General features: G+C 34.0%; 2 protein-coding genes across 13 annotated transcripts in view; both read left to right on the forward strand.

The window, feature by feature from the left end:
* Window positions 1–12,751, forward strand: part of NEUROD1 (neuronal differentiation 1) — a 1,109,848-nt gene that overhangs the window by 540,803 nt on the left and 556,294 nt on the right. The gene's annotated exons all lie outside the window — the stretch shown is intronic.
* The window catches only part of PDE1A (phosphodiesterase 1A), a 473,087-nt gene that overhangs the window by 373,670 nt on the left and 86,666 nt on the right, over window positions 1–12,751 (forward strand). For all 12 annotated transcript variants that reach the window (XR_007718098.1, XR_007718099.1, XR_007718101.1 and 9 more), the window contains 2 exons: window positions 170–310; window positions 6,328–6,428. Coding sequence is in view for 8 of the 12 variants with exons in the window: in XM_050750562.1 (XP_050606519.1) it covers window positions 170–310; window positions 6,328–6,428 (242 nt within the window). In the remaining 4 variants the exon portion in view is untranslated. The remainder of the gene's footprint in view (window positions 1–169; window positions 311–6,327; window positions 6,429–12,751) is intronic.

Genomic DNA, 12,751 nt, shown 5'->3' on the forward strand with positions numbered 1-12,751 from the left:
ATGAAAGCTAACATGTTCATGAAGTGGTTTTTCAGAACAATCGACATTTGACATAAAGAAACTGTTGTCCACATCTGACTCACTAATATGTTCCACGACAAACTGTGCTCAAGTTGATTTAGTACCACTTTTTTGGTCAAAATATAATTATAATTATTACTTTCCACAGATTCCTGTTTCTTGCCTAATCACCTTTGCAGAAGCTTTAGAAGTTGGTTACAGCAAGTACAAAAATCCATATCACAATTTGATTCATGCAGCTGATGTCACTCAAACTGTGCATTACATAATGCTTCACACAGGTATCATGGTAAGAAAGTCTTTGTAACTGAGGTTTGTTCATTTGGAAGCATCAACTTCCATTCCTGTAAGTTCCTATTGTCTCTTTAATGCCCATAGAGGTATTCAAAGTAATAAGTTTTATAAATAATAATTGTTTGGATTTTTGAAGCTTCATGGGTTATAATATACATTTTTCAAAAAATACTTTAAGTCACTGCAAAAAAGATAACCAGAGGCAAATAAAAATATATGTTTCCCCAAATTTGGACTACCAAACATTTTTGTTTGTAAAATCATTTTTTCCATAGAAATCAACCAAAAAAAGTGACCTAGAGAAAAAGTCTTTAGAATAAAAGTTATAGCACTCTGTTCTCACTCATTATGTGCTCCTAACCTGACCTTAGTCGCTTTTGCTCTCTTAGTCACAGTCAAATTCTAATAGGATTTGGGGAAATTATTCATGTGAATTTTTCCAAATTTTCTTTCCTCTTCTTTGCATTTGATGAATCAATGAATGGGTGACTAAATGATTCAGCGAAGCAAAGCCTGAAATAACAGTGAGTGTATGACAGGAACTCTGAGAGAGCTGGGAATTTTTGTAATGTCTTAAAACTCACAGTGATTCCCAGAAGGTAAAAAGTGAGGAACTGACCTTCCTGTGAAGGTGCCAAACTGAGCTGGGTTCAAAAAAGGAGCAGGCCATGTGAGATTTCTAAATCCTAGCACCTGCTTTAATTGTGAAGTGTAGTGAGAAAATGCCATTTCAACCTAGGAGGCAACCAGAATTTTGTCATTTACAAAAAATATTCCTGCTTGAATGTATTTTTTTTTTACATTTGCTACAAGTGTAAAGGGAGTCAAATAAAAGTCTCCTATATCACCTTCAGAACATCTGGTGTGAAGGTGACATTGAAGAGATGTGGGTGTCATATTAATTGGTAAACAGAGAAAATCAAATCTACAATGTGGTTTTACTCTCAGAATTATAAGGAAGACTGTTGTGGGACCTAATAGGCCATTCCAACTTCTCTGTAAGACTGGGGAATTTGGCCAAGCCTGGCATGACTCCTAGAAAGTTAAAGTTGTTAGCAAAGATCACATAGTCACTTTCTGAGAGCTATGACTTACCAAATATAAATGTAACTTTCTGATTGTATTCATCCTTTAGCAAAAACGTGTCACTGGGCTCTTTACTCATCCATTAATTTGGCCATTACAAAAATAGTCTGGTAGTAGACCTTTAGTGTTGTCCAGAATCAAGAAAATACATTTGAACTAAAGAGAATAATGAGAAATTCTACTATAGATGGAGAAAGGGAAGACAAAATGAGTTTATGAATGTATTGACTATTTTGTCAAAACTAGGTTACACTGTCAGCTTCACAATTTTTGGAAAGTTATTTTAACAAGTTTTGCCTACATTAAAAAGTAGTGATAGGTGACTATTACATTTCATGTATACGAATGTGTTGGTTCTTTGTAACAAAAAAGCTTTATAGAAATTTTCATTAGCAAAAACTCTTTAGTTCTTTCTCACCCCTCAGATTTGATATAAAGAAGACTGGGTCATCTACTCTAGTGTTTTGGTTGATGCCCTGCTATTTCAGGATGGCCCTATCAGTGTGACATTTATGAAGCACTCTGGTAGCAGCCCAGTACTGTCAGGAGACTAATGCATGTTGTCATCTGCAAGATGTTTTAAGGACCATTCCTGAAAGGGATTGCAATTAAGCCATCGTCCTTCTGTTTGTTAATGTCATAAGGGACGCCTTCAAGTCTGGGAGTAGACAATGCCGAGGAGAGTTGATGCTCATACACCTGCTTGTCCCCCTCACTCTCCTTTTGTCGCTTGATTCATTTGTAGTCCTGTGCCATGGTGACAGTGATGTGCAATAACTCAGTCCATTTGCTAAGGAACAAATGTTTTATAAAGTGCTGTCAAGCCACCTTCAAATGTCTCTTTGAATATGAAATTATCCAAGGGCCTTGGCCAGAAGACATTTGCATTAGAGGGTTCCTGGCATTGCATTCTCTCTAATACTAAGAGTACAAGGAAGAGAGATGAATTTACATCAAGCTCCTTTGGAATTTTTAGTGCACTGACTACACAGAAACAGTCTTCCACACTTTGGAATGACTGCATTTTTCTCTGATTAGTCTACAGTACATTTAGCAGTACATATTTCTACAAATTATGTGGAAATTCTGTTCTTATAAATGGCTTCCAATATGATAGTGTTTGGAAGAGGAAAGAGAGTGTGGACTCAGGAAGCATGAGTTTAAACCCATGCCCCACCACTTTCAAATTCGCTAGCTCTACATTGCTTCCCTTGTCACTAAAATGCAGTTAATAATACCAGCCACCTTATAGAATGGAAATGAGGAGTAAATAAAATCACATTTGTAAAGCACCTAACCTAGTGCCTAAAACATAATAGCTATTAACATACCTTCATTAATTAATTGTAATATGCCAATTTTCTATACTGGTAACTTACAGCAAACTTCTTCAGCCTATTCAAAGGAATAGAGAAAAATAGTGTCAAATCTCATAAATTCTAGCTAAAAGAGTTGGTGATACTCAAGGAATCAAGAAATAAATGTGATTTTCTGACGTGAAATTCTCCCCACCCTTTATATAATACACATATATACTTTGTATAATACACGTATTTACTTTTTTTATCCCACAGGCGCACACACACACACATCCTGAGTAATTCAGATATGAAAATTACATTATAAGTCCTAAGTCAAAACTCTATTCGCCTCTACCCATTCATATAGTAAAATTAGCTAGAAATTCTCCTTTTGAAACCTTAGAAGAATATGTTCAGCATATTGCCTTCTTTATGTAATGAATGCTATCATGATCCGTGGAAGAAATAGAAACTTTGAAATCAGACAGATTTGGGTTTGCATTCCTGCTCTGCCACTAGATAGGTACGTGAACTTTGAAATGTTGATCCATTTCTCTAGGATTCAGCTTTGTTATCTGCAACATAGGTATAAAAATATTTACATATAACCATCTTATGAAGTGGTTATAAGAATTTAATGAGACCAGCTAACTAAAGTGTCCAGTTAATAATTCCTTTCCTTTGTTTCTGTTTTAATACATGTGGCTAATAGCAGTCAATACCTCTTTATAAGTTGATGACTGCCCATTCTAGAGTAAGCCAACCTGAGCATTTCTCCAGACAAAATACAACCTACAGGTCTGATGAAATACAGTGTCTGCATTGCTCATGACTTATCATCTTAACCCTTTATTTCTGCCTGTTAGGAATCAGAAGAAACTTGGATTTGTATTGACCACTGCTGTAGTTGGAAAGAGTGACAGGATTTAACCTCATTCTCTCTGGCTTGCCCTCAGGAGTCATTTATAAAATCTATGAATTTAAGCACCTGTTTTCTGAGTTAGAATTCTTTTTGATACTAGCACAAAATGAATCAGCAGCTAAGAAACTAACAATCAGTCCAGAATTCTACTTTTGCTAATACAAAGTAGATGTGTTTTTAAATTAAGTGTGAAAGTTCAATGTTTCTCTCTTCCTATACTAGTTTGTAGTGGAACTTAATGATTTAGTCCATAGTGTGGAAATAAGTAAGGGGAATTTGTGGAGAAAGTACTATTTATGGGAGGCAGAAATGAACCAGAATAAAAACAGGAAATGTGTTTATAATAAATTTTCACAGCTAGCAAGATAATAATTTTAAATATTTACGAGTCAATCACTAATTAATTCCATCTCTGATTTTCTAATTTAATTTCTTTTTACTATTGACACTTTATATTCTGTATTATCATAGTAGATAATGAATGCTGCCTTTTAAAAACCACAGCTATATTTATAAATACAAAATTTGAGCCCACCCCAAAATTTAAATAAGTGACTTTTTAAAAAGAAATCATTTTCTTTAATAAAACAGTGGGTTTCTAGGGTTCAAAACTAGTTTAACTTCAATTGCTATTCATTTCATGGTGTTTATAGTTCCATAGTTTCATTGGGAACATTGGCGGCTCAGTCCCAATTCAGACCTCTATAAGGTCACTTTCTTCCTTTTAATGACTCATAATTAAATGTGTCTATGAACACAGAACAGCTAGTTATATTAACTCCCTTTGGCTCTGAAAATTATTTCTGCTTCATCTGATTGTGAGGCGTTTGTACTTGAATTACAATCACTAATGATATTTTAACTATTATTTCCCAGATTTAATGCCTTAATCAATGCCTTTAACATAGTAAGTTCCTAGCAAAATGCCATTTATTCTTTATTTTACCATATGACAAGACATGATAGGCACAGTGCATACATTAACTCAAAACTTCTTCTTAAACCCCATAGGGGAAAGGTTACTAATGCCATTCTCACCAGAACTGTAGCTGAGAGGGTAAATAACTCATTTTCCTGAGGATTAACAGAGATTTAAAACCAGGACTGATTCCATGGTCTCTTACCACTGTTACCTCTTTCTAATGCAAAACTAGCTAATTGCAATTTAACAAATACTAAGTTCCTAATATGTGCCAAATATCATGATAGGTTATGTGAAGGGAGCTAAGATTAATAAGATTATAGCTTTGGTATCTATGAGATTCAACAATTGTCACTGCCTTCATTTTTGACCCATGGACCTACAATGGCTTTCTTTTACCTTTTACACAAAATCTAAATTCATCAATTCTCATCAAATTAGTCCATTCACTCTTTCCATACTCTCCATATTCTTCAATTTCACTTCACTTGATTCTCCAACACGATTGTACTAATGACAATTCTATTTTAATACAGACCTTATAGAATGATTCTACATTTGCTCTTTCTATTTAAAATTCTTCTGTCTCTATCCTTGCACTTAACTATCAATCTTTTTCCATCCTTTTCCCAAGATCCACTGCCACCAATTAGCCTTTCTGTCTATGCTCTTAAATTGCATCTTTATTCTGCAAACTTTTATCAAGTGTGCACAAAGTTTACATGATCTCTTTCTGTTGTTTTTTGCAAGGTCTTTTATTGTTTTAAGTGTATAGAATAAGACCACTCCGAGTGAGCTTCATAGCATTTTGGATTCCGCATTTCTACCATCAAGTGCCATCTCTTTATAGCGTTCTCTAGTAGAACTTGCTGTGATGATGGAAATGGTTTGTGTCTTTGCTGTACTATATGGTAACCACTTGTCATATGTGACCAATAGGCATATGGAATATGGCTAGTGTAACTGGGAAAGTGAATTTAATTTTAATTAATTTTCTTTATTTTTAATTTAAATAGTCACATGTGGTTACCATATTGGGCAGTGCAGTATAAGGGTTTCACAAAATGTGAGTGATGAATAAACTATTGAATTATTTCTAAATGAACTAATAATAGCAGAGAACTTTTGTTAAAGCATCTAGCTAGTAACTGAAAGGTAAATGTATGTAAAGTGGATAGTCATGGATTTTACATGAAAGGATTTATTCTTTTAGCATTATTTGAAGTTAATTGCACAGCCATTTTTATGTGTTATGAATAGAAAATTTTGTGAATTTCAGAAACTTTTCTAAATCTCTAAACATAAAAATGAAGTATACTTTCTCTAGTAAGGAAGTGAATATTTTTAAGTTTTAGATGAACATTTTTTTTCATAGTAGATTGTTCAACAACACTTGGGCTAAAAGACATTTTAATGTTGCGTGAGCTATATGTTAAAAATCACCAAACTGTAATTGATTTCAGAAGAACCCAAACATGTATGGCTGTAAATTCAAAATCCAGTTAGGGTTCACTTTTTAAATAATAGGAAACTGCTCCTTTTTCAATTAGCAAGGACAATTATATTCTGAATTTTGAACTTATAGGCCATGAAACCATCATTGACCTTATGAAGCATCCATCATGCACAATTAGTGGAGGTAAAAATAGGGAAAAAATTAAAAGAAATAAAAAATAATTTTATATGATTACATAAACAGGGTGCACTGAAAGTCCTTTTCAGAGAAAGGAAAGATGGTATTTATTTCTTGAATATAATAGATTCTTTCTGTGATTTACTAGCACTGGCTCACTGAACTGGAAATTTTAGCAATGGTCTTTGCTGCTGCCATTCATGATTATGAGCATACAGGGACAACAAACAACTTTCACATTCAGACAAGGTAAGTTTGAAAAAGTATTAACTTTCATTAGTTAAAATTTGAAATTTATTTTTCTGCATATTACTTAAGATAATTTTAAAAAAATAATAAAGATTCTAATAAGAACAGGTTTAATGAATTTTTAGCAAAATTTCTTAAGCTGCTAACACTTGAATCAGTCGACTACTATTTTTCCAGAATGTTGTGTATAGTATTTTGTGGCATATCTAGCAATTTAAAGAACATGAAAATGTTTAAGGCAATCTGTCCCTGCCCAGAACTTACACTGTGAACTACCACACAAGTCAGACATCTATCTATTCACTGATGCAAATCTTGCAACATAATGCTTAAGGTACTGGTTTCATGTCATTATGTATTTGAAAGTAATAAAATTGTACTTCTGAAAATAAAATCCAAAAATTAAATCTAATTTTCAGGCCAGCATGAAGTATTAAATTTAAAATAACTAGAAAATGAAATTATTTAATGATGGTTACAATGGAAGTTATTTAAATCAAAATACCAGAGTGAAAGTATGTTAGTCTGTTAGGGATGCCATAACAAAATACCACAGAATGGGTGGCTTAAACAACATGAATTTATTTTTTCACAATTATGGATGCTGGGAGTACAGGATCACAGTGTCAGCTGGTTCGGTTTCCTCTGAAGTTGCTCATCTTGACTTACAGACAACACCCTCCCTGCTGTTTTTTCACATGGTCTTTTCTCTGAGCACATGCACCCCAGTGTCTCTTCCTCTTCTTATATGAACACCAGTCATATTGGACTTGGGCCTCGCTCTTGTTACTTCATTAACATTAATTACACCCTTAATAGCCCTATCTCCAATACAGACATACTGAGGGTTAGGGCTTCAACATATGAATTTTAGGGCAGACACAATTCAGTCTATAACAGAGAGTTAGCCTAAACTCTTTTTAGTTAGGCAGAGAAGTCAGTATCTGAGAAGCAAGATTTGGTCTAGGCCCCATCAGGATCCAGCTTACTTTATATGTGTGGGATCCTGAAATTTCTTAAGGATGCTTAATAAGGAGATATATGTTAAGAGCTGATGTGTCTCTTGAACCACTGCATAAATCTCCATTCTTATTGAGGAAAGATTAAATCTGATTTTTTTTCTAATTAATAGACTTTGTTTCTTAGAGCAGTTTTAGATTCACAGAAAGACTGAACAGGAAGTACAGAGTTCTATGAGTTCCATATGCTTCCTCCTGCTACCCTAAAGTTTCCTTGTTATTAACATCTTACACTGGTGTGAGATATTTGTTACAATTGATTAACCAATATCGACAACTTGTTATTAACTAAGGTCCATTGTTTGTATGAGGGTTCACTGTTTGCATTATGGGTTCTATGGGTTTTGACAAATGTATAATGTCCTGTATCTACCATTGCAGTATCACAGGCAATAGTTCCACTGCCCTGAAAGTCTCCTGTGCTTCATCTATCATTTCTCTCTTCCTGCCCCTTTACCTCTGGCAACCACCGGTCTCTTTAATGACTCTTTAGTTTTGCCTTTTCCAAAATGTCATATAGCTGAAATAATACAGTATACAGTTCTTTCAGACTGGGTTATTTCGTTTAGAAGAATGTGTTTAATGTTCCTCCATGTCTTTTCATGGTTGGCAGCTTATTTCTTATCACTGAATATTATTCCATTGCATGGACATACCATATTTTGTTTATGTATTCACCTATTAAAGCAAATCTTGGTTGTTTCCAAATTTGGGCACTTATGAATAACACTGATATAAGCATACATGTGCAGGCTCTTGTGTGGTCAGTTCATTTGGTTTTTAAATATATATATTTTTAACAACTGATTTTCCAGATGTGGGAGTTATTGTTTGATGTGGGGAATATAGAAACAGTTTATTAAAATATTAGACAGTTTAGAACTTAAAGGACCATAAGATGAGTGAGATCCACAGTATAGATCATCTGGTCTGATTTCCATCATCTAAAAATAGAAAATGAAGATCTCGAGAGGTGAAGTGACCTGTCTATATGCACCTGGTCAGGTGATGGCAGTGGCAGAATTGAGGAGTGAGAAGAGGGACACTCACTGTCAATCCAGTTTCCTATACAAGCGTGCTCCCACGGCCAGAGACAGACACATGATAATTCTAACCTGTTAAAGCCTGAAATGGGGTGGGCTTACACATGTAACCCTTTAATGGAGACACAGGAAGAGTTACAATTCAAACAGTGACGTGTTGGGGAGGGCATTCTGTCTGTCCCTGGAATGGAGGAAACCCCAGGGTCTCCTAGATTGACACAGGTTGAAGGGAAAAGGAAAACTTCAGAGTCTGGTTATGTAGCAGGAATGTTATTTTTCTACCCATATTTGCAGAGTAAAGGGAGATTTTTGCTTTTATTTGTGTTTAATGTCAAAGGAAAACAGGACTATGCAGATCATTTTGCTTACCAAAGGGTCTCTACATCCACTGGATCCGCAACATGGAGGATTTTAATTAAAGATTGCTCATCACTGAGCTAGGCTTTGTACAGGAAAACAGTTCTAGGGGTTTGAGAAGAAAGCAAGTGATTTGTTATCAGTGAATACCAGTTGCCCTTTCGACTTTGAAAAGTAAAGGCCAGTGGGCTGGCCTCTTCCAGCAGCAGTGTTAGATCATCACTCTGGCTTTCTCCTTTTACTATTTATCTGCGACTGGATGAAGAGTTCTGATTTACTTATGCATTTGGCTGTGGAGAGGGAGGAGGAGGAGGTGGAGGAAAGGAGGGGGATGACAAGGAAGAGGAGGACAAGGAAGGGCAGATGGGGGCAGAGAAGGAGAAAGAAGAATCCTATTTTTTTCAATTTATATTTTAAAACTCTGTATAAAAATGGGAAAAAAATTGCCTGACAGAGTAAACTATTTAATGAATGAATTCGACATGAACTTGAAAATTCCGTGAACCAAAATGTTGTAATGACCAAAATGCAACAATATAACATGATTTTTAGCTCTCAATATTGCCTTCATCCAAGAAGAAATAAGGTCATATGTCATTTATATCAGTAATTATATTTTATTTTATATTATTCATTGTTACTTGGATTTGAGAGTGTTTTTTCCAATCTGGAAACTAATTTACTACAGAATACAAAATGGCTAAAATGCGATTTGGAACATAGGGCAAGGCTAGATTTGAGTTCAATGCAGATATTATAATGCATGAAATCCTTGAAAGTGTAAATAAATGGAAATAATTTCCTCTTTGTGAAAAGAAATTGCCAGGCTACATGTTGCCATGGATACTGGATGTTGCTCAGAGTCTGTTCTTTTCTTAGCAGTCAAAGACCATCTCAAGCATTAGACCATGCCGCATTCTCAGCATCCTTGTTAGCTTTATGAGACAAAATCATGCACACTTTCCTACAATTAAATCTGGTTCAAAAACACATTTTAGCTGGTCTCTGAACAAGTAAATGGTGATACTTGGAGCCATATCATGTATTAACTCTGACAAATCTGCTATGGCTAGATTTGGTGCCATATAGTGCAAATGTTACTGGAAAATCACAGCTTTCCCCATGATCTCAGCAAACTTCTAGAAATGCACACAGTGTTTTGCTTGGGAAACATCTAGTTGATTATCTCTTCAATGAGGATTATACATATGCTTTGCCAGTTCACATTTCTGTATGTTGAGGTATGATTATTGATTAAGTCCTTTTTAGGCCTTAACTAAGATTGTTAAATGGAAATCTATTTTAGAAATATGTGCTATTAAAGACATATGTTATTTCACCTTTATGATAGTGCTAGAAACAAAAAAGAAAGTAACAGTGCCTGGTAGGTCATTTATCATATGTTGGATGAATAATAAAGCTTGGTATATCTGGCAGACTATCAGACACAGATTTTAAACAGGCTGCTTGTATAAAATGTCAGATTTCTTTAGTTTTTGTTTTCTTTGTTGTTTTTAAATAATTTTTATTGTGCACATTTATGGTATATAACATGATATTATAAAATATAGATAGATAGTAAAAAGATTATTATACAGAAGCAAATTAATATATCCATGATCTCACATAGCTACCCATGTGTGGTAGTGGTGTTGTTTTAGTAGGAACTTTCGTTTTTTATTTTGTCCTTGTCTACTCTATCATAAATATTCAGTGGGAGGGCCAGTTATAACTAGGACTTTACCCACTGAAAAGCCTGAAACAGTAAGTCTGAGTGAGGAGTTTTAAGTCTAAGTATCTACCAGGAGATAGGAGAGTGAGAGAAGCCTTGGTGTTGGGTAAGTGGTAGCAAACTTGCTACAAGTTTTAACTTGACTTTCTTTTTTGCTCTATTTGTTGCCAACTTTCAACTTGCCAACTTATATGAATGAGTTCACCATTTTAAGAGATTGAACATAGTGATTTTGCTTCCATTCCACACTTGCATAATGATCTGGCAACCTAGGAGATAGAGGAAGGAGAAGCCCAGGTTCCATTATAGAGATCTGAGAATGCTTGAAATATTTCAGACTTAGAGTTAGAACACCAAATTCATCAATGCAACTTGAAGTATACCAATTTATTTGATAATCAAATTATATTAAAATACAGACAGGTGAGAAATAAAAGCCTTCCCTTGATGTATTCATCATTTTAAAAAATAAAATGTTCCTTTTAAATGAGTGATGAAGCATACATTTAAGTGTTCTTTAAAAATGATTTTTCCATCTTAATTTTAAAACAAAAGGATCTATAACATTAAAAATTTAATCACAACATTATAAGTGAGTAAAAAACTAGAATCATAAATGGATCAAATGCTTTTCTTCATCCCCTTCCTGCTACCCAAAGTAATTTTAGTTTAAAGGAACAGGGATGATATCAACACTCTTGAATGGGTACAAAGGGGTTTGTTCATTCACTGATTGAATAAGACGTTAGGTAATTTTATTCTCTTTGATATAGCTAGAGTATTTTGCAGGTGTCTGGATTACAAATCAGAAGGAAAAGGCATAAGCACATTTAAACTATAATAATGATAATTAAAAGAAAACTAAGCACCAAAACTAAGTGGGGTTTATCCCAGGTATGCAGGTCTGGCTCAACATTCGTAATTCAATTAATATAATCTATCACATCAACAGGGTACAGAAAAAAAAATCATGTGATCTTGTCAATAAATGCAGAAAAAGCATTTTACAAAACACTCCAACCCACATTTATGATATAAACTCTAACTAGGAATAGAGAGGACCTTCCTTAACTTGATAAAGAATATCTATACTAGAGTAGAATTGTGGTTATGAGGGACTCGGGTGGAGATAAAAGATAGGAAGTTGTTGGCCAAAGGATACATAATTTCAGTTAGATGGGAGAAATAAATTCAAGAGATCTATTGTACAATGTGTCAACTAGAGTTGATAACAATGTCTTGTATTCTAAAAGATTGCCAAGAGTAGATTTAAGTGTTCTCACCTCAAAAAATGGTAAGTTGTAAAGTAGTACATATGTTAATTAGCCTGAGTTAGCCATTCCACTATGTGTGTATGTATATATAAATGTGTATAGATAGATAGACAGATAGATAGATAGATAGATAGATAGATAGATAGATGATAGATAGATAGATAGATATACATGTTTCAAGACATCATCTCATACATGATAATTATATATATAATTTTAATTGTCAATTAAAAAGTAAATAATTAATTAGAAGAAAGGAATTTATTAAAAACCTACAACTAACATCATACTTAATGGTGAAAGACTTGAAGCTTTCCCACTAAGATTGTGAACAAGACAAGATGTCCTCTTTCACAACTAATTTTTGTATCATACTGGAAGTCCTAGCTAATGCAATACAACTAGAAAAGGAATTAAAAGGCATGCATCTTAGGAAGAGAGAAATAAAATTATTTTTGTTTGCAAATAATATGATTGTCCATGTAGAAAATCTGAAAGAATTGACCAAAAAACTCCTGAAACTAATAAGTGATTATAGCAGGGTTGCAAAATACAAGGTTAATACACAAAACTCAATGGCTTTCCTATATGCCAGCAATAAGCAAATGTAATTTGAAATTGAAAACACAAATACCATTTGCATTAGCACCACCCAAAATTAAATATTTAGGTATAAATGGAACAAAACATATACAAGACCTTTATAAGAAAAACTGTAAAACTTTGATGAAATAAATAATACAGGGACAGATATTTCATGTTCATGGATAGACTCAAAATTGTCAGAATGTCAGTTCTTCCCAACTTCATCTATAGATTTAATGCAATCCCAATGAAAATACCAGCAAGTTATTTTGTGATTCTGACAAAGTGATTCTAAAGTTTGGATGAAGAGGCA

Source organism: Macaca thibetana, chromosome 12, assembly GCF_024542745.1.
Source record: "Macaca thibetana thibetana isolate TM-01 chromosome 12, ASM2454274v1, whole genome shotgun sequence".
Classification (NCBI taxonomy): Eukaryota; Metazoa; Chordata; class Mammalia; order Primates; family Cercopithecidae; genus Macaca; species Macaca thibetana.